The sequence below is a fragment of the Scylla paramamosain genome, chromosome 34 (genome assembly GCF_035594125.1).
Source record: "Scylla paramamosain isolate STU-SP2022 chromosome 34, ASM3559412v1, whole genome shotgun sequence".
Lineage (NCBI taxonomy): Eukaryota > Metazoa > Arthropoda > Malacostraca > Decapoda > Portunidae > Scylla > Scylla paramamosain.
In genome coordinates, this window is record NC_087184.1 from 14,493,872 (window position 1) to 14,521,700 (window position 27,829).

General features: G+C 38.7%; 2 protein-coding genes and 2 long non-coding RNA genes across 14 annotated transcripts in view; 3 read left to right on the forward strand and 1 right to left on the reverse strand.

The window, feature by feature from the left end:
• The window catches only part of LOC135090239 (FAD-linked sulfhydryl oxidase ALR-like), a 20,609-nt gene extending 15,790 nt beyond the window's left edge, over positions 1-4,819 (forward strand). For 3 of the 11 annotated variants that reach the window (XM_063986769.1, XM_063986767.1, XM_063986778.1), the window contains 4 exons: positions 107-225; positions 1,197-1,297; positions 2,329-2,468; positions 2,676-4,819. The gene's annotated coding sequence lies outside the window, so the exon portion shown is untranslated. Of the gene's footprint in view, positions 1-106; positions 226-1,175; positions 1,298-2,328; positions 2,496-2,675 lie in introns of all 11 variants that reach the window. The other 8 variants (XM_063986770.1, XM_063986768.1, XM_063986774.1 and 5 more) reach the window with 8 other exon arrangements.
• LOC135090241 (uncharacterized) lies at positions 3,234-27,606 on the reverse strand. The gene is made up of 6 exons (XR_010261835.1): positions 27,470-27,606; positions 23,296-23,413; positions 14,030-14,148; positions 8,180-8,943; positions 5,218-5,367; positions 3,234-3,862 (listed from the first exon to the last, which is right to left on the reverse strand). It is a non-coding gene; the product is annotated as an uncharacterized LOC135090241 (long non-coding RNA).
• LOC135090242 (uncharacterized) lies at positions 12,526-15,819 on the forward strand. Its single transcript, XR_010261836.1, has 3 exons — positions 12,526-12,868; positions 14,617-14,735; positions 15,358-15,819. It is a non-coding gene; the product is annotated as an uncharacterized LOC135090242 (long non-coding RNA).
• On the forward strand, positions 19,855-21,035 carry LOC135090240 (nucleolin-like). The gene is made up of 2 exons (XM_063986779.1): positions 19,855-19,948; positions 20,573-21,035. The coding sequence occupies exons 1-2, from the start codon at positions 19,895-19,897 to the stop codon at positions 20,837-20,839; spliced, it is 321 nt and encodes a 106-aa protein (XP_063842849.1). The 5' UTR covers positions 19,855-19,894; the 3' UTR covers positions 20,840-21,035.
• Positions 27,607-27,829: the final 223 nt, after the last annotated feature.

The window sequence follows — 27,829 nt, forward strand, 5'->3', positions numbered from 1 at the left end:
TTTAGATTTTTTTTTCAAATTTTATTCACCTTGTTTGCAGAATGAAATGAAATTGTTAGTGAAGTTGATAATTGTATATTTTGTATTCTGTGTTTGTTATTTTCAGTTTTGCTGATATTGGTGTTGAGGTTGTGTGGGCAATGAGGAGTAACAATGCTCCCAAGAATGCCCCACCCTTTCTCCTCCATGCCACACCCACCAGTGACCCACCCACCACCACCCTGTGTGAGTAGCACCATCTTGCATCCCAAGGACATACGATGAAATTGTACAGTTCATGAGTTTTGTGTGATTAAGGTCAACATATTTTTAACGGGTTTTAGATTAAAGTTTAATTATATATTTCAGCTATCATTATTTTCATGTATTAGTTATATCTAGTGTATATTGCTTTAGAAAAGATTAAAAAAAAAGGGAAACTTGGAATTTGCAATTTCTTTTGTTTTGAAAGTCAACTGTGAAGCAAAATGCAGATATGGTGCTTGATAATATAATATCTTGTATTTTGAAGCAATGAAAAATTTATTAAAGATGAGCCATGTATGCTATCATGTAAAAGACAATCACCTTTTATACATTAGGGAAAGATGGAAGGACCTCTGATGTGAAAAGAAAAGTAACTCATTTAGTTAGAATGGACTAGCCAAATATTCTCTCACTTAGAAGAATAGAATATCATAAATTTAGTATGTTAAATAACACCACTGGAGTACTGGAACAGAATAATGAAGTATGATTATGATAGGAGAAGCCCATGGGAAAAAAATTGGATTACTGGTCATGTATCCATGGTGGTCAAAAAACATGAGTAGGGCACTTCTGTTGCTTTACTTCAATGAAAACAGCCTGTCTTCCAATTTGGTCAGTATGGAAAGATGACAGCCAGTTGACAGTGGCAATGAGATCTCATAAGAGCCATGTTTTTTTTTTTTCTAAATTAGTCATTCTGATTGTCTAGCTTTTGTGAATTTTCATTTTGATTAACTGTATTATGTTCTTATTAGATTTTTCCACTGTATTTCTATCATTCTGTTCCACAAAATTACTTCAATTGTCTGTTTGTGCATTTGTATCTTTTGTATCATTTAAAATCTATACTTCATCAAATTAACATAGATGAATTATGATTTACTGAACTTACACACTGTTCTGTATGATTTACTGAACTTGCACAGCTGTTCTGTCACATGGAACAGGGAGACGAGGATCTCCAGGTACACGTAAGGGAGGTCACCATGGTGGCTCTGCAGCAGGTCATGAATGCTGGGGACAGCAGGTCAGGGTAGCTGGCCAACGGGTAGGTTTTTTTTATTTTGTTATTTACTATTTATTTTTCTTTATTACTTTATTTATTTTTTTAGATATTTTTTATTTTCCTATACAGTGGGGTACGTGACAATGAATATGATTCATTCCAATGTAGCGTTTGTTATGGCAAGTGTGCGTTATGGCGACTGAAAAACCTATGGGAAAAATTTTGTTCCAGGGAACCAGAAAATAATAAAACAAGTTCTACAGTTTTTTTTTAAATGCATCAAAATAAGCACATTTGTAATAAAATTGCACTAAATTATCATGGCAGCAACTTTAATGGTAAGCTAGGACAAGTTTGTCCACTATCTCTCTCTTATTTAGATTACATTTTATATACACATAGCTAAAGGGTAGTAGCTCAATGGTGAAGGAATAATTACACTTGGCTTACTGATGAGATGACCCAGGTTTGAATTATGAGCCAGATAAAGACTATTTGGACTTGGGAATATGTACAGGACTTAAAACTCAGTTGTTATTTTTCAAGTCAGCAGCCCTGCTTTCAGCCCTAACAAGACACTTTGAGCCAGTGTGATATGGTATTTGGCTTGATCCTTTTCAATGAATAGGGGAGGCCTTATCTGATACTGGAATGAAAATCCAACAGCCCTACCTTCTTGAGGGAGTGTGGAACTTATAGGTGGAAAGTAAAGTGATAATTTTTCTCTTACTTTGTACTGTATCTCTTCCTCTTCCTCCTTCACTTTCCTCTTCCCTACTCTTCCTTCTTTCAACTATGTTCATTATACAAACATGCTAAAGTGACATGTGAATTAATCTTTTTTTTCCCTTCTATCACTACACACACACAGGTGGATAAATGTACAGGTATATTAATGGCAGGCAATTTAATACAAGTAAAATACAGACTTGTGCTTCATTAGAGGTAAAAAATGTTAGAAGATAAACAAGAGGTGAAGAAAAATAGGAGAGGATGAGTGATAAAAATGAAAGGATTAGGGGAAACTCACTCTCTCTGTCCCTGATCTCATTAAGTGATCTGTTTCCCCACAGCATGTCATTGAAAACCTGGACCTGTCCAGGCTGAAGGACATGCAGTGGCAGCGACACAGACTCAGGAGCAGTACATCCTGCAGGACTGGGCCATGAGGCCACTGAAGGATGATGCCTCATTCTGCAGGAAGAGAGTGGCTGTAAGGAGTATAGGACCCCATAGAAGGGTGTGTGTGTGTGTGAGAGAGGGAGAGAGAGAATTTTATTTTCATTTTTTTTTTTTTTTTCTGCTTTTATTGTTTTTTTTCCCTGTATCTTCTATCTTTCTGCTTTTCTTGTTTTTTCTACATTTTTTTCTTCTACCTTTATTTATATTTTTTTTCTGATGGAAGATACATTTTTTTCAGTGTGCCAAGGTGACACCACCCTCTACCTCACCTGCAACACCCTCTCATCCCAGCTTCACCTAACAGCCATCAGTCATCTGCTGCCTTGCATATAATACAATTTTAATATAACCTTCTGTCTTCTGTATCTTGAAGTGTGTAAAAAAAAAATTAGTTGTATACTTTTTGTCCTTGAGAAAAAAATAAAATAAAAAGTTGATATGGTTGGTCAGCAGTGAAGGAACGACCTATGACCTAAAAAACTGTGAAGGAACGATGACCTATGACCTAAAAAATAGACTTACCTATTTTGTTTACCTATGACCTACCTACAAAATAGACTAAGTTTAAGATGCAATTTCCACATAGAGGTCCCATCCCTCCCCGAGGCAGGGGAGGGTCAGGGTGTCCATAGAATTCTGACCCTCCCTGACTAAAGGGAGGGATGTGCCCTCTATGTGCAAATCACAGCTTAAACTTAAGACTCTGACCAGGTCAGTCATCCTTCCTTCACTGCTGGGGGGAAATTGAAATCAACCACATCAACTCTTTTTATGAGCTTAACAATTGTAAGGCAGATTACAATGAAATTTTTATTCTTTCAAGATGACAAGCAATTTCTGAAGTTTGTACACATCTTTCCATGGAGAAAAAAGGATGCCGGAATTGAGAGGTCTTCCTAGCCTCAGGACAGCACTAGACCATCTCCCACAAGTGCTGGGCTGATGTGTAGCTCAGGTTCTGCAACATTCTCCAAAGGCCACCCACTTCTCTCCACTTCTATCAGGACTCCACTTGTACTTTGAAGACACAGTGTTGACAGAGCTGAACAGAGCTGGGCCCTCTTCATTCTATGATGACCCAATTCAGTCATAATACTTCACTTGAGGACAGCTGACTGGCACCAGGGTTCATCCTCCACTCCATCCATGACGACTGAAGACCCAATTCTGCCGAGACTCCGTTGGGTTGACTGGCACCAGGGTTCTCCATCCAATCCATCTCCTTCAACACAGCTTCAACTCCCACCAGTCCATTGCTCTCCACTCCTGCACTGATCACCTGCTGGTCCCTCCTGGCTTCCTAGGCTTCAAGGGACTGGTGGGCAGGGCTGCAGCATGAATCAGCTGTCAAGGCAGGAGTGAAGTGGTGGCCTGAACTTTCTTGCATCAAGGCAGCAGGCAGTCTTTCACTCTCCTGCATAAATCCTGCAAGTGAATAGTTCTTTGTGATACACTCTGGATAATCTTCTGTAGCTACAGAACCTATACATGATCAAAACATTTTTTTTTTTTTTTTTCATGTACGAGGGACACTGGTCAAGGGCAACAAAGATCCAATAAATAAAAAAAAAAGCCCACCGAGATGCTAGTCCCAGAAAAGGATCCAAAGCGATAGTAAAAAACTGAAGTTTAAGTGTCTTGAAACCTCCCTCTTGAAGGAATTCAAGTCATAGGAAGGTGGAAATACTGAAGCAGGCAAAGAGTTCCAAAGTTTACCAGAGAAAGGTATGAACAATTGAGAATACTGCATTAGAGAGGTGGACAGAATAGGGGAGGAGGGGAGACGTGCAGTTAGCAAGATCAGAAGAGCAGTTAGCATGAAAATAGCAGTAGAAGACAGCAAGAGATGCAACACTGTCTTCAACCTCTCTCATCGCCACAGTGTTGCATCTCTAGCCGTCTTCTACTGCTATGAACGAGGTTGTCTTAGGCACAGTCCAAGGGAACAAGTTGTGGATGGTTACACAGCACACAAGCAGAATGAAGGAAAGAGGCATAAAGAGCTTCACAAATAAGGACAAAGGAGGAGGATCTAACTAAATAAGGTTACTTTCATGAGGAGGGGGAGTGATGACAGCAAGTTGTAAGTGGTCAGGAGTTTTCTTATGTAGATCTACTGGCCTTCTGCAGTCTTTCTATTTTCTTCATTCTTATCAGTGTCTCCTGCATTGTTTTCTTTCACTATTTCATGAGAGCTACTGTGTATTAATTAATATTTTATGGCTTAACTTTTCTTATCAGTGTCTCCTGCATTGCTTTCTTTCACTATTTCATGAAAGCTACTGTGTATTAATTAATATTTTGTGGTTTAACTTTCATGTTTTCACCATGTTCAAATTGGCTCATTGGTTGTCAACACTAAATATATTTCCATGATATTTTTCTCTTCTCTTCTCTTCATTCCTGTCACTATCATATTCATAAGAACATAAGAAATAAGGGAAGCTACAAGAAGCCACCAGGCCTACACATGGTAGTCCCTGTATGAAATATACCTACCTATTTGCACCTACCATCTCCATCCATAAATAAATCCACATTCCCTCATATACCTGCAGTTCTCCATTTAGCTTTACCAGCATTCAAAATCTTTCTACCATTACAGCACAGCCTATTGCACTTCTAGGTTTACTACTGCAATATTAAGTGACCATTATTGCTGGATAACACTACAAGCTTTCAAGTTCAGGTTATAAGTAGAGGACAGACTGAGGATGTTCAGTGTATAAGCAGGTGTATAAGCAGGTGAGGCACTTATCTTAATCAAACATCAAGCTCACTTGTTTGTCCCTCAACTGATGTCTTGTATTATGGATTCCCAACTGGCATTCCCCTTCATCCTCACACTGGGCAATGTATAAACCATCTGCCAGGCTAAATCAAAGAGTCTGTGAGCTGCAGTGTCCTGGCTGAGTCTTGTCTTCAGTCTGCTGGAGAAGACGATGACAGTAGTACATTAGCACTATACAGTCTATACAGAAGGTGCAGGAGAGGAATAGTGTTGGGGATTAATATACTCATCCAGAATTTTCATAATTTCATCCATATTTGTTTAGGCATCATTATCTGTTATAATATTCAATGGCTGTAAATAATTCAGTGATGTTTGAAGAGGTGGCCAGAAGAAGGTGGAAATACAGAAGCAGGCAGGGAGTTCCAGAGTTTACCAGAGTTTGAAAATAAGAAACAAGGTACATTTATAAGATGGGGAATGAAACAATTAATAAAACAGAGGAAGATCTGGCCATGACATTCTCAGAGGGGTTATCACCAGAAAAAACATATCAATAAGATAACAGATAAAACTCTCAACCTACTAGGAAACAAAACAGTTACCTTTGCTGAAACAATTCATAAAACACGGGAAGATTTGGGAGTGACACTTTCAAAGGGATCATCACCAGAAAAACATTAACAAGATAACAGATGAATTTCCTACCCTTGAAAATAGGAGAGTGAGAGAGATTTGATAAACATCTATAGAATGATAAATGATATGGAAAACGTGGACAAAGAATGTTTTATAAATTTAGACATACAGAGTACAAGGGAACACAGTAAGAAGTTGAAGAAAGTTAACTGCAGAAGAGACATCAAAAAGTATAGTTTTCCTCACAGAAGTGTGAACAAATGGAATGAACTCAGTGAAGACATTGTCAATGCCATAACTGTCCATGCTTTTAAGACCAAACTGGATAGAAATAGAGATGGGATACTATGAGATTACTCCCACAGCTAGGTAAACACACACACACACACACACACACACACACTATTATTATTATTGCTGTTGTCATCATCATGGTCATACAGAATGGAAAGAAACCAACCTTGGTGAGGAGGTTGAGCTAAGTGGTTTATCAATTAGTACCAAAATATGGCCAGTCAATCTATCTATACAGAGGGTCTGCCACCGTGACACCAACCAAGACATGCCTGGCTGCCTGGTGCTTGTCCAGTGCTGGCTGGGTGCAGCACCACTATCTGCAGCCCCTTCCATACCCCACTAACTACTGCTACTGACAAAAGGACTGCCGTACTCACCACCCAAATGGATTTATTTTTTTATTAGTATTTTCTTCATTGTGTTATCATTGACTCTTGCCCAGCTGGATGTGTGTGTGTGTGTGTGTGTGTGTGTGTGTGTGTGTGTGTGTGTGTGTGTGTGTGTGTGTGTGTGTGTGTGTGTGTGTGTGTGTGTGTGTGTGTACATACCGTATATGATGGCTCATAAGACACCTTTTCTCCAAAAGAAAGTCTTAGGAAATCAGGAAATGAGCCTGCATCCTATGAGGCCAAGGTTCAGCATTGAGGCAATGGTTGGTGGTAAGACTATGGCAACAGAGGCTCTAAAATCAAACCCCAGACATCTTCACACATGTAAACAAAGTGATGATTGGTACTACACCACAAAACAATCCTTTCTTTCAAGGTAACAATATATAATGTCATACTTATCGGTAATTCACATAGAATGACACCAGTCAGGAAGAATTTGCCTAAGTGACATGCACCACCCATTGCATGTACCAAAACAAACACACGGTCAGTTACGCGCCGAACCCGGTGACACAGGCAAGCTTCACTACGTTCTTTACAGTGTGATGCCATTACTCCTTGAGGTAAGACACACTTTCATACAATTAAGATTGCATCTATCTTTTAACATTCTTATGAACAAACTTTATTATCCCTGTAGTCTCTCACAATCACTGCTGACACCACATGCCAGGTACATGTTTACATCTCACAACAGGATCGGTACGTAGGCTACTAGGGAATATTAAAGTTTTTAAATGCAAAATATTGGGATCTAATAATGATCTACATGCATGTAAGAGTCTTCAAATGTCAGGTGAAATCTTTCATTTCATATTCAGAGCTTAAATCCACTCATTTGTCTTTTTCTTCATTTCAATGTCTGCCAAAACTAGGTGTGTCTTATGAGCCATCAAATACAGTATACATACAAGGAAAGTGAAGTAGTTGTTTGAATAGAAGGAAAGTGAAGTAGTTGTTTGAATAGATAACTGAAGGAAAGACTTAAGATGTTTGTGTAATGAAAGAATGTGGACTGGGAGGAAGGAATGTAAGATAAGGAGGGAGAGGAATGTTCAGATAATTTTAGTAGTTATGTAATGGAATGTGATGAAAAGATCTTTATTCACCCAATATTTAGAGAAACAAAGATCTCCCAAGTTTCCCTGTGTCTCATCACCACATTCCATCTGCCTGTCTAAGCTGCACAGTGCTCAGAAGACACACAACAACAAGTAATATCATAAACTAATTTCCTACCAATGACCTGCACCTAACTGTCAAAGAGAAAAAGAAAAAGTTCTTGGTGCAGAGTTGGGGGAAAAAAAAAAAAAAAGACACAGGAAAATTGAAGGAAGATAGTTTGGATGTAATGTAATACAAAGCGATACAAAGCGAAACAGGTTACAAGAAGAAGAGGAAGAAGACCAATAACAAGGAATCAAAACAACAGGGACTGTGGAATGAAACGCGTATGAATCTATCCCAAAATAACAATATTTTACCCTTGGGTGGAATTATTAACGTTATTTCAATATTACCCTATATCATGACGTGAAGGAAACAACCATGGCAACATAATAAGGCGGTTGAGAAAAAAATAAAATAAAATTCCTGAAACAGGACGGAATCAGCTGATCACCGCCACTCACACGCTCCTTTCACTATATATTCACTCTCTCCGCGCTCCCCGTCAGTACTCACCTGTCCAGCCACTCCCAGTTACCTCCTCTCCTGATGGGCGAGGTCATGAGGCCCCTGGAGGTCACGGCGACCCTGTTTATCGCCATTGTGTCTGGAGCAGTAAATCGTCAGCTCACTGTTTACTGGGTATCAATGGTGGTGATGCAGTGGTCAAATGAACTTTCATAGTGGTGGATTTTTTTTTTTTTTTTTATTCCTATGATATTCAGCATAATAGAAAAAAAGATTTTTAGTCATATAAAAAGGTAGTTTTTATGATATATCTGATTATTTTATTTATGTTAGAACTAAATTTGCTAGGAATTTCTTTAATATTTAATGCATTTCCATGTTTCCTTTTTCTTCTGCCATATTACTATTTTGATAGCAATTTCTTTAATATTTAATGCATTTCCATGTTTCCTTTTTCTTCTGCCATATTACTATTTCTTTAATTATAAGTTTTTTTTTTTTTTTTGCATATTCTATTTCATCATTCTTATCCACTAAGATCTAGTTTTTATAAATTGATTACCATTTATTGAATTTCTTCAGTAATTATCTGGATGAGCAGTATTCTACTATACTATGAGTTTATGGTGAAAAATAATGATTTGTACGATTTCATTGACAAGTGTTGTGTCATTTCGATGGCGGGCAACTTGATTTCTGGAGGCGGATGACGCAATGCAAAGCACGCTCACACAAAGATATTCTTCTTGTGCTAGTGCTCTCAGCCAATTCTGATTATGTTTCTTCACACCTTGGCATTGGTCCTCCATAGCCTGAAAAGACAACATTCATACTTGTCTTGTTTCTTACTTTTCCCTCGCTCATTACTTAAACAATTTTGCACTACGTCACAATCAAACTAATAAAGAACAATATCCATACTCTTGCTTCTTAGTTGAATAATTCTGCAATAAGTCATAAACAAGCTAATTACGGTTCTTCTACTCTTCTCTCGCCCAAAGACGCTGTAACTTCTTCATTACTTCAAACTGATTAAAAAAGGGTCATATTTATAGTCGTGTTGTTTCCTACAGTCCCACTCCTCTCCTCTCTCGGGCAAAGACACGACGCAAGCGCAGCACGAGGCGAAGAGAGGAATTTTTGTGGAATGTTTGCCTGCAGTGATTGCTCTGGCGGCGCAATGAGTTCAGCCTTGACGCTGGGAGAGATTGTCGCTTGTACTGCACTGAATGGCGCACTGACACGCACACACACACTCAGACACACACGCACACATGTTTCGAAGACAATGAAATAACAAATATGATTACCTTCAAAGAAAATGCACCATGGAGAGAGAGAGAGAGAGAGAGAGAGAGAGAGAGAGAGAGAGAGAGAGAGAGAGAGAGAGAGAGAGAGAGAGAGAGAAATTCACACCTTTTCTATGACATTTCTCTTACATAGACTGAAAATTACTTGATGAAATAATAATAATAATAATAATAATAATAATAATAATAATAATAATAATAATAATAATACTTAATATGACACGTAGGCAACAACAACAACTACTACTACTACTACTACTACTACTACTACTACTACCGCTACTATTACTTTTGTTGTTGTTGTTGTTGTTGTTGTTGTTGTTGCAGTGGCCGGATTTGTGCAGTCTTGTAAACGTATCCCGTATTAGAAGTGAATTAGGGAAAAAAAAGAAAAAAATAAAGATAAAAATATTACATAGAAAATGCAAAATAAAAATAAAAATAAAAATAAGAGATCATCCGATATTCCTCCCACAGACCGGATTCGCCTCATCTCCTCATAATAAAACAAAACAAAATAAAAATAAAAAAGTTAACATCGAGGAGTCACAATGATAAAAAAAAAAAAAATAAATAAATAAATAAAAGCAAAAGAAAATAAATAAAATAGCAGAATGAATGTACTAACCTAACCAAGCTTAACGACAGAAAGAGAGAGAGAGAGAGAGAGAGAGAGAGAGAGAGAGAGAGAGAGAGAGAGAGAGAGAGAGAGAGAGAGCAAACGGCAGAATATTTAGAAGTTCAAGTCTTTTAAGCAATATTACAAAATTTACTCCTCGAACCACATCTGGCATCTCTTTCCACTCATTATGTAATGTGACAGGCGCATCAAATCATAAGTTAAGCAATAAGGAATGAATGATACAAGAGAGGAAATGAAGTGCCGGAAGGGTGGAGAGCGGTGTGGTGGTGGTGGCGATAGTGGTGATGGTGGTGTGGAGAGGCAAGACAACCCAACACCACACACTTGCATTATTAACCACGTCACGTGCTATAGTGACCTTGAAAAACCCGACCACACCTGCTCCACTGACGTAATGACCTTGAAAATGTTCCCAAGAAACATTGGAGAGAGTGAGATGGAGGGATGGAACTGCGGTAGAGCTAGAAAGGCAGGAAGTCACAGCGGAAGATGCAAGGGACAAAAACGGAGATTCGTACGTGTCGCCAACCCCTCATTCTAGAGACACAGCGAAGGAAGAGGCAGCTTATCTTATTAATGTTGTACTCTCTCATAAAGCAGTTGATCAAAAAAGGCAGTATTTATAATCTATTTATTTCCTTCTATCCTACCACTCCTCTCCCGTGCAAAGACACGGCAATGTTAGTAGCTAAGAAGCATTAGTTGAATAATTATGCAAACTCTATAATATCATACAGTAAGTGATGAAAAGACAGTATTTATTATTATTTCCTCACTATTGTCTCACCACTCCCCTCTCGGTCAAAACACAGTAATATTAGTAGTTAAGAAGGATTAGGCTAAATGAATAATTATGCTCTATCTCAAACTCACCGATTGAAAATACAATATGTCCTCCACATTTTGACCTTGTAAAACGCGTCATCCTTCTTCCATTTACCCTAAAAAAAAAAGTACTACGGTCTCCAGAAAGCGAGTCACACTTCCTATACTATTCTTGACAACTCCCAATCTTAATCATTTAACTAGCATAACTTCCCCATAAGCCTAATATCTTTAGAAAGTTGTGGGGCAAGTTTTCAGTGCTACCTCACGACAAATCTTACAAAAACAAGTAATATGCTATGTACACTGACCTTAAAGAATTGAGGTCGCTTCTACTAATCTAGCCTTGAAGAACGCCACTACCAGTATAACGCCTGATAGAATGATGTGAAGCAAGTTTCGAGCGCTACTTCAAGACACACCTTAAAAAACTATTTTATGTTACGTAGCTTGCAATGACCTTAAAAATTTGAATCACTTTTACTAACCTAGCCTTGAATAACGCCACTACCAGTATGAGGCCTCTATAAGTTTGATAGAATATTGTGTTGTAAGTTACAATTGTAATTTCGAGACACACCTTACAAATACACATGATACAGCGAACTTGGGAAACTGAGTCACTGCTGGTAGACTAACTCTGGTGAACGTCACTACTCTATCCTTGAGAGAAACGTTCCTACTGTCACCACACTACCTTCATGAACAACCAAATCTGACTTTAGAAATAAATAAATAAATAAATAAATAAATAAATAAATATATATATATATATATATATATATATATATATATATATATATATATATATATATATATATATATATATATATATATATATATATATATATATATATATATATATATATATATATATATATATATATATATATATATATGGCCTTCCCCGGGCCTTCAGGTATCTCGGTACCTCTCGAAGCGTCGGTTAATAACTCCATAGATGCAATAAATAAATAAATAAATAAATAGATAAATAAATAAATAAGTATAACCGAATAAAAACAAGTTTTCTTCGTCACTCTGGCCGACCATGTGTGTACCTTCGTGTTGTTGTTGTTGTTGTTGTTGTCCGGATGTGTTCGAGTGGCTTAGGATTTCTTGTCTTTGTTTGTTTGTGTGACCTTAGATTATGTATTAGTGAGCCCTCTTTTATGTGTGTGTATATGTGCTTTTATTTGTTATTTCTGTTTGCTGTTTGCATTGCTCAAGGTTCTTTTCTTTCACGTTTACTCTTGTTTTTCCGTTCGCTTGTTTGTTCGTTTGTTTTGTTTGTTTGTTTATATGTCCTCAGATTATTTCCTTTGTTGTTGTTGTTGTTGTTGTTGTTGTTGTCATGGGACAAAATAGCAGTTAGGAAAAAAAAAAAAGAAGACAATACCATCCAAATGATAATAATCCCATGAAATAATTTTCATAGCCTAAAGGAACAGTCATGAATACAAAAACTTAATTTCTTCTTGTTATGTAAACAGAATTTTACATATACTTTTGGAATAACTAAAACTTAAAAATAAATAAATAAATAAATGAAACTGTAAGCTACAAATCGTTAAATTAGTTGATATTCGTTGGTGGTGCCGAGTAATATCCCTTGATTTACGAGGCAACTGGAAAATGAGCATATTCCTGAGTTCTGAAAAATCACAATCACAAAACACTGTAGGTTAAGAACTGATAATATTATGTATTTTGAGAGAAATTCTTTTTTAATATTTAGATCCAAAAATTACTAATAGACAGTGTTAGAATCCAGGGACCATTAGCCAAAATGTTCAAGAATAATTTGTGAATGTAGAATGGGTTTAAACTATTAAGGATATTGCAAAATTATGTCTTTTTAGTAAAGGCGGAGGACTAGTTTTGGGGGATAAGGCGGCCACTATATAAGTTTGGCGCAAGATTTCGGCGTCAGAGCTTACCTGACATCGTTGTTCACAGGTGCGTTCATCAGGATTGTTTAAAAGTGGTTCATATGAAAATAACCATTTTTGCATCTAAATGTACTGATTATTTGTGTGAGAGCCTAACTGACATCGTTGTCCACAGAGAGAAGAAAGGTGTAAAATAATTTAGAATGTAAACAGACAAGGGTAAATTGTTCTTTGATAAGGTAGGAGTCAAACACCAGTGATACACACACAACTGAATGTAACACGTACACAATTAGCATGTTTTTTACCAAAAATTAAGGTAAACTCCTGAGGCACCCATTAATTGTTGAAACATAGTCATTTAAATCTTTTTATTATGAACTGATTAGTTATCATTGTTCCCGGTACAGGAGGTCCAAGAACTCCAAGGTAACAGAACTAATCTTTAGAGATATCATTGTGAATAAGAAGAGAGAAAAATAATCTGAAAACTTTATTTGTTATTTAGAAGCTAACTTCAATAAAACTCAATCTGGTTGTCATGGGGATTTTTCCAGTGCCGTATAGACCCTCTGGCTAAAACTCTACCATATAAAGCAAGATCAAAATTATTTGGCAGGAACCATGATTGATGGCACCTAAACTAATATATATATATATATATATATATATATATATATATATATATATATATATATATATATATATATATATATATATATATATATATATATATATATATATATAACAACACAAATCAAAACTAAATCGAAAAATAAGCTAAATCAAAACAAAATTAATTCAATACCAACTTTAAACAAATATCCCGAAATTTAATTAACCGAATTAATTAAAACAAAAAAAAAAACAATCACTTACCCTTAACTGCACCCCCCCCCCCCCGGACATGTTGGCGTGGCTTACTTTCGCATATTTATTCTAATTTCTCTGTGGTTATGTGTGGCCTACGGTTATTTATGTCTGACCTTTATCTTATGTTCCTGTGTGTACCAGTTTTAGTAGTAGTAGTACTAGTAGTAATAGTAGTAGTAGTAGTAGTAGTAGTAATATTGGGAGTTGTTGTAGTAGGAGCAGTAGTAGTATGAATAGTAGTAGTAGGAGTTGTATTAGTATTAGTGGTAGTAGTAGTTATTTGCGTGGTTTTGCATTTCATTTCGCATCTTTACTGTAGTTCCTCAGTGTATGCATTTTGTTTTTTTTAACTCACCATTGAGATTCCTTCTTCCATGACCTGATTTGATTGATTCTTCATTACTTATGCGGTGGAAATGGCGGAGATTTGTCATGCAGAGATGGGATTATATATTTTCTCCTTTATTAGCCGAGCTGAAACAATGGAAAGGATTATTATTGGTATTTGTGTTCGAATGTGTAGTCCTAGTTTGCATTGTCACCTACAGTTTATCCTCTTAGCTCAAGATTACTACTTATGTAGGATTGAGATTACATATTTCCCATTCATTTTTAAGCGACGTTAAGTAAATCTTAAACACATACACACAAATATATATATATATATATATATATATATATATATATATATATATATATATATATATATATATATATATATATATATATATATATATATATATATATATATATATATATATATATATATATATATATATATATATAACGAAGTAATAAGAAAAAAAAATAATAAAAAGTTATCTATCAGAAGAAGGAAGGAAGATGGGATGAAGAAAACAAGAGTCAAACCAAGGCTACAGTGACTTAGAATACTACTACGATTTTTTTTTTATCTTTTTTTTTTTTTTTTGCGTTGGCCAGCCTCTCTAAGCTTCCTGGTGAGCTGCTGTCCCTCCCTCCCCACCCTCCCTGCTAGCCTGGTATATATGCGATACGGCCGTCAGGGAGAAACAGAAAGTATCCAAGCCGAGATGAAGCAGGTATGTGTCTCACCACTGCTCCTGTCTTTTTTTTTTTTTTTTTACTACTGACAATAGTCTATCATTCACATCTGTAGCTCTTGTGTTAGGCTTGTTTTTTTTATTTGTTTTTGTTAGTTCAAGATATTTGGTACTTTATGGTGTTTGTTTTTCTTATGCTTTTTTTTTTTTTTCTTTTCTCAGTTCAAAGTAGCATTTTATTTTTCTCTCTCCTCACATACCAAGTTTCTTTTAATTTAGTCGTGTCTCTTATATAACTTTTCTTCTTTGGTCTACTTCACAGTAGTGGTTTTCTTCCTCTTGTTCCTCTTGAGACCGTTGTTCTTTTATCGTTTTTTTTTCCTCTCGTTGGAATCTCTGTCTTATATAGCCTTTTTCTTTCCTCCATTCCACAAAAACCATTAAAATTTTCTCCCCTCCTGACGTAGTTTAGTTATTTTCTTATCTCGCTTTTGCTACGAATCCTCTTTTCCTTCTCCCTAATGTCCATAAAATCTCTGTTTATGAAGTTACATAAGTCAACTTTAAACGCTTGACTATTGACTATCGTTAAGTGGAGAAAATACACTGTTAGTGAGTTTCTCATACCTGTGTCTCTCATGTTGCCCTTTGTCTCCTGCAGTTCATAGTAGCCATCGTGTTCATCGGGGTGCTGGCCCTGTGCGCGGCCCTTCCTGCACCAGAGCCCCTCCCAGTGGCCCTCCCTGAAGCCCTGCCAGAGCCTCAATTTCCCGGCTTCCGCGGAAATATATTTAGAGGAGGGTTTGGAGGTCGAGGAGGAGGAGGGAGGTTTGGAGGTCGAGGAGGAGGAAGGTTTGGAGGTCGAGGAAGAGGAGGATTTGGATTTCGAGGAGGAAGGTTTGGAGGTGGAAGAAGAATTTTCGGCTGACATGGTTTCGGTCACGGCGGTGGTGCTCCCCACGCCCACATTTCTCTTGGACAAGGCGTCCTCAACCTACTCGTCCACGACCACTAACACTCCCTGATTGCGACTCTATATAGTACTATGACTCTATATATAAGTCTACCTACCACTGATTCTTGTCTATACGTCTGTTTCTAATGAATGAAATAATGTCTTGAATATTAACTTATTTTTCACCCTGTGTGTGTGCATTGTCTGGTGTATAAATAGTTAGTTACTTAGTCTGTTAGTGAGCCAGTACGTTAGGTAGTTAGACACATACAAATAGAAAGATAGATAGATGGATAGACAGAAAGACAAATAGGCAACAGACAGACAGGCAGCTAGATTGTGAATGTAGCAACAACAAAAGAAAAAAAAAAAAAGCATCAGAGAAGTTACTTAGCATTACGAGTTTCAAATATCTTCTTGAGGCGCGACAACCTGTTTTACTCTAACACACACACACACACACACACACACACACACACACGGTAAAGTAGTCATACCCTATTACACCTTTACAAACCACAAACACTTTTACAATGCTACAGTCGTAAAGTAGAGGATTACAAGTACGGTCCGTGGCCACGCTAATACGTTCTACATTGTCCTTGGCTACCTGCTACGGAAAGACTGAAATAAGAGTATAAGTACAGGTATAAATATGTCTTGTTACCTTTGTACTTCTTGTGTTTATGTTTTAAGTGAAAATTTCTATGCATCTTTACTCCTTAACATGGATTAATTATCACTGACACACACACATACACAGTTTTTTTTTTTTTTTTAAAGGGAGGTTCTACGTTTCTAGTGACAGATTAGCAAGATTTGTACATTAATAATTGGAGAAACCCTCTTAAGACTGGTAATCATCTTTGTGGCCTTCGAAATCAGTCGAGGTGAGAGGGCAAAGCGTTTCAGTTTCAGAACACGGTCCTCACCACAAATCTCTCCCCACACAGAAGCTCCTTCTCACCATCTTCAAGACAAGATGTAGTCGTTTATTGTTTTCAGTCAATAAATGTTAAGTGCCTCTACGCTTATCCGTCCTCCTCAAGACTGACACGTAGACGAGGATGGCAAATGGCGCTACAACCTTGATTACTACATGACATATGTATTACAGGTACGTAAAGTGGTGCCGTGGAGAGGTACTCGTAGATGCTGGTAGGCCAAAAACACAACAAAACCTGGTGACAAGTGGACGTCTCACTAAGGACAGCCCCAGCCAAGAACAAACACGACGTCCCTGGTCATCCAGGGGCAATATATGGTATGGAATCCTATAGTGGCAATATTCAAAAGTATAAAGATATTAAAATCTCTTATAAAGCATTAAGATTCCTGTTATCATTCAGTTTTCGCTGGACGCATACAAAAAGAAAACGAACTACGATTGTACAACTTAAACATACAAATAACTCTTATTCTAATATTCTTAATCTACTTACATATCACCGAGCCCTGTCGCCACCCCTGCCCCTGCTCCTGCCGCCAAATTTGACCCAGCCTCCAAGGCCACCCCGAAGCCTAAGCCTGAGTATCGGTACAGCCCCTACGACAGCCTGGAGGGCGATGAGAGTGACGAGTACTACGGCACAGAGTACGGCAGCAGTTACGGCGTGTACGGAGGGAACCTTGGCACTAAATACACCGTGAAGACCGACGGGACCAGCCTCGGCACTGGTCTGAGTAGTGGTCTTGGCTACTCGAGCAATGAATATGGCACTTACTACGGCATCCCTTACACCACCACCCTCGGGTCCCTTGGCTCTTTCATCTACGAGGGTCTTGGCACTCATGGACTCACGGCAATCAGGGTTTCGGAGGCTATGGCACTGTGGGCTACACTGACACCAGTGTGAAGGGCGTGCCTGTGTATGCTGGGCCTGGTGTTGCACTACATAACATATATAAGATTCTAGTACTAGTACTTATGTATAGAGGTGACCAAAGAAACACGGTGGTAATGCTGCAGCGTTATATTAATAAAAAACAAAACAAAATTGTACAATATAAATAATGTGAGTAGCCAGTGCGTCACATGTACGACACCGACGCCAGGCGAACAAGGACTACCGAGGTTCAGGTGGTTGCTGGCCCGGCTCAGGTCACGTCCAAGGCTGGCGTCCGGAGACAAAAGGATGAGGGTTGACTTCACTTCCACGTGGTGATCGGTAGGCAGCCAGAGGCTGGGTCAAGTCGGGGACAAAGGCGAGGCTGGCCGGGGCCGTCAAGTCCCAAGGAGGAGAGGCGCGTCATGGAATGTGGGCAGCAAGAGTGTGGGCGTGTGTCCCCCACACCAGCACAGTGTGTACGGCAGCTACGGGTTTAACATTGCCAAGAGGAACATTGGGTCCTATTACTTAGGGGACGGGAAGCCTTATGGGGACTTCACAGACGCTTCAGCAGCAGGGACTACGGGAACAGAGGGTTTGGTGGCAAGCGTCCCTTCGACTACGGTCGTTACCGTCACTGAAACCCTTTAAAATCCACTGACCTTTACTCAACATCCCTTACTCCTTACAGACGCCAAAACAAGCGCTTTATAAAGCAAGGCTTTTAAAGCCCAGAGACCTTTAATCCATATCTTACTCTTTGAAGGTTTCCAAACAAGCCTTTTAAAGCCCAGAGACCTTTAATCAATATCTTACTTTCTAAAGGCCATCAAACAGGCCATTAAAAAACCAAGAGACCTTTGACTAGTTTGTCTTGTTCTTAAAACTACCTTCAAAATTATTCCACCTTGAAATTATGATATTAAAAATCGCTAAAAATTGTATATATATTCATTAAATTTAATTGAGCTCCTATTTGGGGGTGCAAAGGCGCACTAGAGTATTCACCACCACCACCACCACCACCACCAATGATAGTGGTGGTGGTGGTGGAGCATCGGTTTTTCGTAATGTTGTAAGCCGTCTTGAGAATAAAATCAATTAAAAAAGGTAAAATTATAGTTGGTTAAATCTAGCATATATACCGTCTTTTCATAGACGCCCAACCCTTCAGGAGGTAAACATATCACGCAGGGAAACCACAGAACGCCTGACTTCTGATCTTTCCAAAATTTCTGATTGGGCAGAGCAAACTTGGTATTGTTGAATGCCTCAAAAACTCAGTTCCTCCATCTATCAAATCGACACAACCTTCCAGACAACTATCCCCTCTTCTTCAATGACACTCAACTGTCCCCCTCTTCTACACTGAACATCCTCGGTCTGTCCTTTACTTATAATCTGAACTGGAAACTTCACATCTCATCTCTAGCTAAAACAGCATCTATGAAGTTAGGTGTTCTGAGACGTCTCCGCCAGTTTTTCTTACCCCCCCAGCTGCTAACTCTGTACAAGGGCCTTATCCGTCCATGTATGGAGTATGCTTCACATGTCTGGGGGGGTTCCACTCATACTGCTCTTCTAGAGAGGGTGGAATCAAAAGCTTTTCGTCTCATCAACTCCTCTCCTCTAACTGACTGTCTTCAGCCTCTCTCTCACCGCCACAATATTGCATATCTAGATGTCTTCTACCGCTATTGTCATGCTAACTGCTCTTCTGATCTTGCTAACTGCATGCCTCCCCTCCTTCCGCGGCCTCGCTCCACAAGACTTTCTTCTTTCTCTCACCCCTATTCTGTCCACCTCTCTAACGCAAGAGTTAACCGGTATTCTCAATCATTCATCCCTTTCTCTGGTAAACTCTGGAACTCCCTGCCTGCTTCTGTATTTCCACCTTCCTATGACTTGAATTCCTTCAAGAGGGAGGTTTCAAGAAACTTATCCATCAATTTTTGACCACTGCTTTGACCCTTTTATGGGACTGGCATTTCAGTGGGCATTTTTTTTTTTTATTAGATTTTTGTTGCCCTTGGCCAGTGCCCTTCCTACAAAAAAAAAAAAAAAAAAAAAAAAAAAAAAAAAAATATATATATATATATATATATATATATATATATATATATATATATATATATATATATATATATATATATATATATATATATATATATATATATATATATATATATAAAACGAAGTACTAGATAAATATAAAATCAAAAGTTATCGGTCAGGCGGAAAATAGAAGATGGGGGCGAAGAAAACGAGAGTCAGAACAAGGCTACGGTGACGTGCAAAACTACTACAATTTTATTTTGTTTATTTTTCTTTTTCTATTTCCATTGCCTAACGCGTCTAAGCTTCCTGGTGAGCTGCTGTTCCTCCCTCCCACCCTCCCTGCTAGCCTGGTATATATGCAGTACGGCCGTCAGCGAGAGACAGAAGGTATCCAAGCCGAGATGAAGCAGGTATGTGTCTCACCAGTGCTCTTTTTTTTTTTTTTTTTTTTTTTTTTGCTATTGACATCAGCGTATCTTTCACATCTGTAGCTCTTGCATTTTATTTTGTTTTTTTTTTGATAGTTTTTCCTTTATCGTGTTTTTTTTTTTTTTTTAGGCTATATATTTTTTTTTTTTCTCAGTACAAAGTAACGTTTTATTTTGTTCTCTCTTCACATAACAAGTTTGTTTTTATTTAGTAGTGATTCTTATACAACTTTTCCTCTTTCCTCCACTTCACAGTCATGGTTTTGTAACTCTTGTCCTAAGTTCGTTATTCTTTTATTTATTTCTTTTTTTTCCTGTCTTGTTGGTATGTTGGTATGCCTCTGTTATGTTGCCTTTTTTCTTTCATCCATTCCACAGAAAACATTACTATTTATTAAATTTCTCCTGACTTAGTTTATTATTTTCTTATCTCGCTTTTGCTACGAATCCTCTTTTCCTTCTCCCTAAGAACATAAAATCTCTGTTTATGAAGTTACATAATTCAACTTTAAACGCTTGACTATTGACTATCGTTAAGTGCAGAAAATACACTGTTAGTGAGTTTCTCATACCTGTGTCTCTCATGTTGCCCTTTGTCTCCTGCAGTTCATAGTAGCCATCGTGTTCATCGGGGTGCTGGCCCTGTGCGCGGCCCTTCCTGCACCAGAGCCCCTCCCAGTGGCCCTCCCTGAAGCCCTGCCAGAGCCTCAATTTCCCGGCTTCCGCGGAAATATATTTGGAGGAAGGTTTGGAGGTCGAGGAGTAGGAGGGAGGTTTGGAGGTCGAGGAGGAGGAAGGTTTGGAGGTCGAGGAAGAGGAAGATTTGGATTTCGAGGAGGAAGGTTTGGAGGTGGAAGAGGAATTTTTGGCTGACATGGTTTCGGTCACGGCGGTGGTGCTCCCCACGCCCACATTTCTCTTGGACAAGGCGGCCTCAACCTACTCGTCCACGACCACTAACACTCCCTGATTGCGACTCTATATAGTACTATGACTCTATATATACGTCTACCTACCACTGATTCTTGTCTATACGTCTGTTTCTAATGAATGAAAAAAATATCTTGAATATTAACTTATTTTTCACCCTGTGTGTGTGCATTGTCTGGTGTATAAATAGTTAGTTACTTAGTCTGTTAGTGAGCCAGTACGTTAGGTAGTTAGACACATACAAATAGAAAGATAGATAGATGGATAGACAGAAAGACAGATAGGTAAACAGACAGACAGGCAGCTAGATTGTCAATTTAGCAACAACAACAAAAGAAAAAAAAAAAGCATCAGAGAAGTTACTTAGCATTACGAGTTTCAAATATCTTCTTGAGGCGCGACAACCTGTTTTACACACACACACACACACACACACACACACACACACACACACACACACACACACACACACACACGGTAAAGTAGTCATACCGTATTACACCTTTACAAACCACAAACAGTTTTACAATGCTACAGTTGTAAAATAGTGGATTACAAGCACGGTCTGTAGCCACGCTAATACGTTCTACAATGTCCTTGGCTACCTGCTTAGGAAAGACTGAAATACAAGTTTAAGTACAGGTATAAGTACGTCTTGTTACCTTTGTACTTCTTGTATTTATGTTTTAAGTGAAAACTTCAGTGCATCTTTACTCCTTCACATGGATTAACTATCACTGAGACACACACAGACAAAGTTTTTTTAAAGGGAGGTTTTACGTTTATGGTGACAGATTAACAAGATTTCTACATTGATAACTGGAGAAACTCTCTTAAAACTGCTAATCATTTATGTGGCCTTTGGATACAGTCGAGGTGAGGGATCAAATAATTTCAGTTTCAGAACACGGTCCTCACCACAAATCTCTCCCCACACAGATACTCCTTCTCACCATCGCTTTTGTCCCCCTGGCGCTAACTGCTGCAGGAAGCGAACCGAGCCCTGTCGCCGTCCCTGCTCCTGCCGCCAAGTCTGATTCAGCCCCCAAACCCGACCCGAAGTTTGAGCCCAAGTCTGACTACCGGTGTAGACGCTACGAAATCCTGGGGAGCGATGAGAGTGACGAATACTACGGCAAAGGGTACCGCAGCAGTTACGGCGTGTATGGAGGGAAACTTCGCACTGAATACACCGTGAAGACGATCGGGACTAGCCTCGGCACTGGTCTGGGCAGTGGTCTTGGGTACTCGAGCAATGAATATATCAATTACTACGGCATCCCTTGCAGACAACGCTCTTTAGGCGTTGTCCTTTCCGGAGATTTCCCGACATGAGGCGCTGCCAAACCTTGTATTGGGCAATTATCCGATTAGAGTCTATGTGTCGCTGATAACCTCGCTTCACATACACCACCTCTCTCTCTCTCTCTCTCTCTCTCTCTCTCTCTCTCTCTCTCTCTCTCTCTCTCTCTCTCTCTATCTCTCTCCTTTGTGAATTTTGTTTAAATGTGATAAGTTTCCATTTATATATGATATTTCCCTTAAATTAATTTTTTTTTTCTTCACTTATGACTCTTTTGCACACCACCATCGAGGTAAAAGTCAAGGCACGCTGGTGGCTTTCGCAGATCGGGTAACAGCTCTTGAGGGGTCAAGTAATGAACCCCAATTAGCCTTTTCCTCCAAAACATATTTATTTATTGAGTATGTAAGCTCTTTTCCTGACTGTGGTGACGAGAGCAAACTGCAAAAGTAGCTTCCATCCTGGCGCGAGAGAAAGTGACCCTGGATTAAATTGGTCACTCTTGACCGTGTGACCGCACTCGGGCACGTAAGGAGACACCTGGAGGACACGATGCGAAGTATTGCGGTGCTTGCAAAAAACAATGCAATTATCATTAAAAAAACATATATTACACTAACTTGCCTTTTGTAGAGCATCACATTGTATATATACTACAACACCATTTAATGTTGTGGTAGGAAGTACCTGACATGAGGCGTTTCTTGGTATAAGTGTGGCATCGCCGCAGGCCGGGGAATCCCAGGAGAGGACAACGCATAAACGCTCCATTCAAAATGGACAGACCATAGTGTGCATGCGTGCCTGTGTATGGCGGGCCTGGTGTTGTACTAGATAAGGTTTATTACATCCTGATATACCTTAGTGGGAGTACTAGGAGAAGTAGTATTGGGAGTAGCAGTAGTAAGAGTAGTACTACTAGTAGTAGTAGTAGAAGCAATAGTAATAGTAGCAGTAGTAGTAGTAGTAGTAGTAGTAGAAGTAGTAGTAGTAGTAGTAGTAGTAGTAGTAGTAGTAGTTATATGCGTAGTTTAAGCATTCTATTTCGCATCTTAACTCTAGTTTCTCAGTCTATGTTTTGTTTTTTTAAACTTACCATTAAGATTCCTTCTTCCATGACTTATTTCATTGATTCTTGATTACTTATGCGGTGGAAATGGCGGAGATTTGTCTTACAGAGTTGGGATTACAAATTTTCTGCTTTACCGGCAGAGCTGAAACAATGGAAAGGAGTATTATTAGTATTTGTGTTCGAATGTGTTGTCCTGGCTTGCATTGTCACCTACAGTTTATCTGATTACCTCAAGATTACTACTAATGTAGGTTTAAGATTACATACTTCTCATTAGTAGTCATTTCTAAACAACGTTAAGTAATTGTTACACACACACACACACACACACACACACACACACACACACACACACACACACAGATATATATATATATATATATATATATATATATATATATATATATATATATATATATATATATATATATATATATATATATATATATATATATATATATATATATATATATATAAAACGAAGTAGTAACAAAAATAAAATTATGGTTCAGGAGGAAGTAGGAAGATCCGGTGTTGAAAAACGAAAGTGAAAGCAAGACTACGGTGCCATGGAAAAATATTGCGATATTTTTCTTTTTTTTTTCATTTTCTCTTTTTACGCGACCTAAACCTTCTAAGCATCCTGGTGAGCTGCTCTTCCTCCCTCCTACACTTCCTGTTTGCATGGTATATATACAGCGCGGCCATCAGGGAGAGACAAAGTATCCAAGACGAGATGAAGCAGGTATGTCTCACCAATGCTCCAGTCTTCGTCTTTTTTTCTTTTCTTTCTTTTTTTTTTTTAATACTAGGAATAGTCTATCCCTCACATCCGTAGCTTATGCTAGGATTTTTTTTTTTTTTCATTAGTTTAATATGGTTGCTACGTTTTTGCGTTAGTTTTTCTTATCCTTTTTTTTTTCTTTTCTCAATTCAAGGTAGCATTTTATTTTTTTCTCTCCTCACATACAAAGTTTGTTTTTATTTAGTCGTATCTCTTATACAACTTTTCTTCTTTGGTCCAGTTTACAGTAGTGGTTTTCTTGCTCTTGTGCTAAGTTCATTATACGTTTATCTTTTTTTCTCTCTCTTGTTGATATCTCTCTCTCTTATATTGCCTTTTTCTTTCTTGCATTCCACAGAAACCATTATGATTTTCACCCCCCTCCTCACGTAGTTTTGTTATTTTCTTGTCTCTCTTTCCCTAAGAATCCTCTTTTCCTTCTCCCCATTGTCCATAAAACCTCTATTTATGAAGTTACACATGTCAACTTTAAATGTTTGATTGCTGACTATCGTTAAGTGCAGAAAATTCACCGTTAGTGAATTTGTCATACCTGTTTCTCTCATGTTACCCCTTTGTCTCCTGCAGTTTATACTAGCCATCGTGTTCATCGGCGTGCTGGCCCTGTGCGTGGCCCTTCCTGCACCAGAGCCCCTCCCCGTGGCCCTCCCCGCAGCCCTGCCACAATCCTCTTTAGTCAGGATCGGCCAATTTGGAGGAAGATTTACACCAGGATTTGGAGGAGGATTCAGATTTTCAAGAGGCTTTGTAGGTTAAAGAGGATTTTTTGGCTAACATGGTTTCGGCCACGACAGTGGTGATCCCTACGCCTACATTTCTCTAGGAAAATGTGGCCTCAACTTGCTCGTCCACGACCACTAACACTCCATGATTGCGACTATGTATCGTACTATGACTCTATATATACGTCTACCTACCACTGATTCTTGTGTATACGTCTGTTTCTAATGAATGAGAAAATGTCTTGATTATTAACTTATTTTTCATCCTGTGTGTGTGCATTGTCTCGTGTATAAATGGTTAGTTAGTTAGTTTGTTAGTGAGCCAGTACGTTAGGTAGTTAGACAGATACAGACACAGAGATAGATAGATGGATAGACAGAAAGACAGATAGGTAAACAGACAGACAGGCAGCTAGACTGTCAATTTAGCAACAACAACAAAAGAAAAAAAAAAGCATCAGAGAAGTTACTTAGTATCACGAGTTTCAAATATCTTCTTGAGGCATAACAACCTGTTTCACTCTCTCTCACACACACACACACACACACACACACACACACACACACACACACACACATACACGGTAAAGTAGTCATACCCTATTACACCTTTACAAACCACAAACACTTTTACAATGCTACAGTTGTAAAATAGTGGATTACAAGCACGGTCTGTGGCCACGCTAATACGTTCTACAATGTCCTTGGCTACCTGCTTAGGAAAGACTGAAATACAAGTTTAAGTACAGGTATAAGTACGTCTTGTTACCTTTGTACTTCTTGTGTTTATGTTTTAAGTGAAAACTTCAGTGCATCTTTACTCCTTCACATGGATTAACTATCACTGAGACACACACAGACAAAGTTTTTTTAAAGGGAGGTTTTACGTTTATGGTGACAGATTAACAAGATTTCTACATTGATAACTGGAGAAACTCTCTTAAAACTGCTAATCATTTATGTGGCCTTTGGATACAGTCGAGGTGAGGGATCAAATAATTTCAGTTTCAGAACACGGTCCTCACCACAAATCTCTCCCCACACAGATACTCCTTCTCACCATCGCTTTTGTCCCCCTGGCGCTAACTGCTGCAGGAAGCGAACCGAGCCCTGTCGCCGTCCCTGCTCCTGCCGCCAAGTCTGATTCAGCCCCCAAACCCGACCCGAAGTTTGAGCCCAAGTCTGACTACCGGTGTAGACGCTACGAAATCCTGGGGAGCGATGAGAGTGACGAATACTACGGCAAAGGGTACCGCAGCAGTTACGGCGTGTATGGAGGGAAACTTCGCACTGAATACACCGTGAAGACGATCGGGACTAGCCTCGGCACTGGTCTGGGCAGTGGTCTTGGGTACTCGAGCAATGAATATATCAATTACTACGGCATCCCTTGCAGACAACGCTCTTTAGGCGTTGTCCTTTCCGGAGATTTCCCGACCTGAGGCGCTGCCAAACCTTGTATTGGGCAATTATCCGATTAGAGTCTATGTGTCGCTGATAACCTCGCTTCACATACACCACCTCCCTCTCTCTCTCTCTCTCTCTCTCTCTCTCTCTCTCTCTCTCTCTCTCTCTCTCTCTCTCTCTCTCTCTCTCTCTGCATATACAATCAAAATTTCATGGAAGTTTATTTCTATCAGAGATATATACTTGCCTGTGAACCATTACAATTTGAGACAAATCTGCCTGTCAGTCAATCAAGCTGCTTCCAACCCCCCACCCATCTCTCTCTCTCTCTCTCTCTCTCTCTCTCTCTCTCTCTCTCTCTCTCTCTCTCTCTCTCTCTCTCTCTCTCTTCTTTGTGAATTTTGTTTAAATGTGATAAGTTTCCTTTTAGATATGATATTTTCCTTAATCTAAAATATTATATATATTTTTTTTCTTCACTTGTGACTCTTTTCCACACCACCATCGAGGTAAAAGTCAAGGCACGCTGGTGGCTTTCGCAGATCGGGTAACAGCTCTTGAGGGGTCAAGTAATGAACCCCAATTAGCCTTTTCTTCCAAAACATATTTATTTATTGAGTATGTAAGCTCTTTTCCTGACTGTGGTGACGAGAGCAAACTGGAAAAGTAGCTTCCATCCTGGCTGGTGGCGCGAGAGAGTGACCATGGATTAACTTGGTCACTCTTGACCGTGTGACCGTACTCGGTCACGTAAGGAGACACCTGGAGGAAACGATGCGAAGTATTGCGGTGCTTGCAAAAAACAATGCAAGTATCATTAAAAAAACATATATTACACTAACTTGCCTTTTGTAGAGCATCACATTGTATATATACTACAACACCATTTAATGTTGTGGTAGGAAGTACCTGACATGAGGCGTTTCTTGGTATAAGTGTGGCATCGCCGCAGGCCGGGGAATCCCAGGAGAGGACAACGCATAAACGCTCCATTCAAAATGGACAGACCATAGTGTGCATGCGTGCCTGTGTATGGCGGGCCTGGTGTTGTACTAGATAAGGTTTATTACATCCTGATATACCTTAGTGGGAGTACTAGGAGAAGTAGTAGTGGGAGTAGCAGTAGTAAGAGTAGTACTACTACTACTACAAGTAGTAGTAGTAGTAGTAGTAGTAGTAATAGTAGTTATATGCGTAGTTTAGCATTCTATTTCGCATCTTAACTCTAGTTTCTCAGTCTATGTTTTGTTTTTATTAAAATCACCATTAAGATTCCTTCTTCCATGACTTATTTCATTGATTCTTGATTACTTATGCGGTGGAAATGGCGGAGATTTGTCTTGCAGAGTTGGGATTATATATTTTCTGCTTTACCGGCAGAGTTGAAACAATGGAAAGGAGTATTATTAGTATTTGTGTTCGAATGTGTTGTCGTGGCTTGCATTGTCACCTATAGTTTATCTGATTACCTCAAGATTACTACTTATGTAGGTTTAAGATTACATACTTCGCATTAGTAGTCATTTCTAAACAACGTTAAGTAAATGTTACACACACACACACACACACACACACACACACAGATATATATATATATATATATATATATATATATATATATATA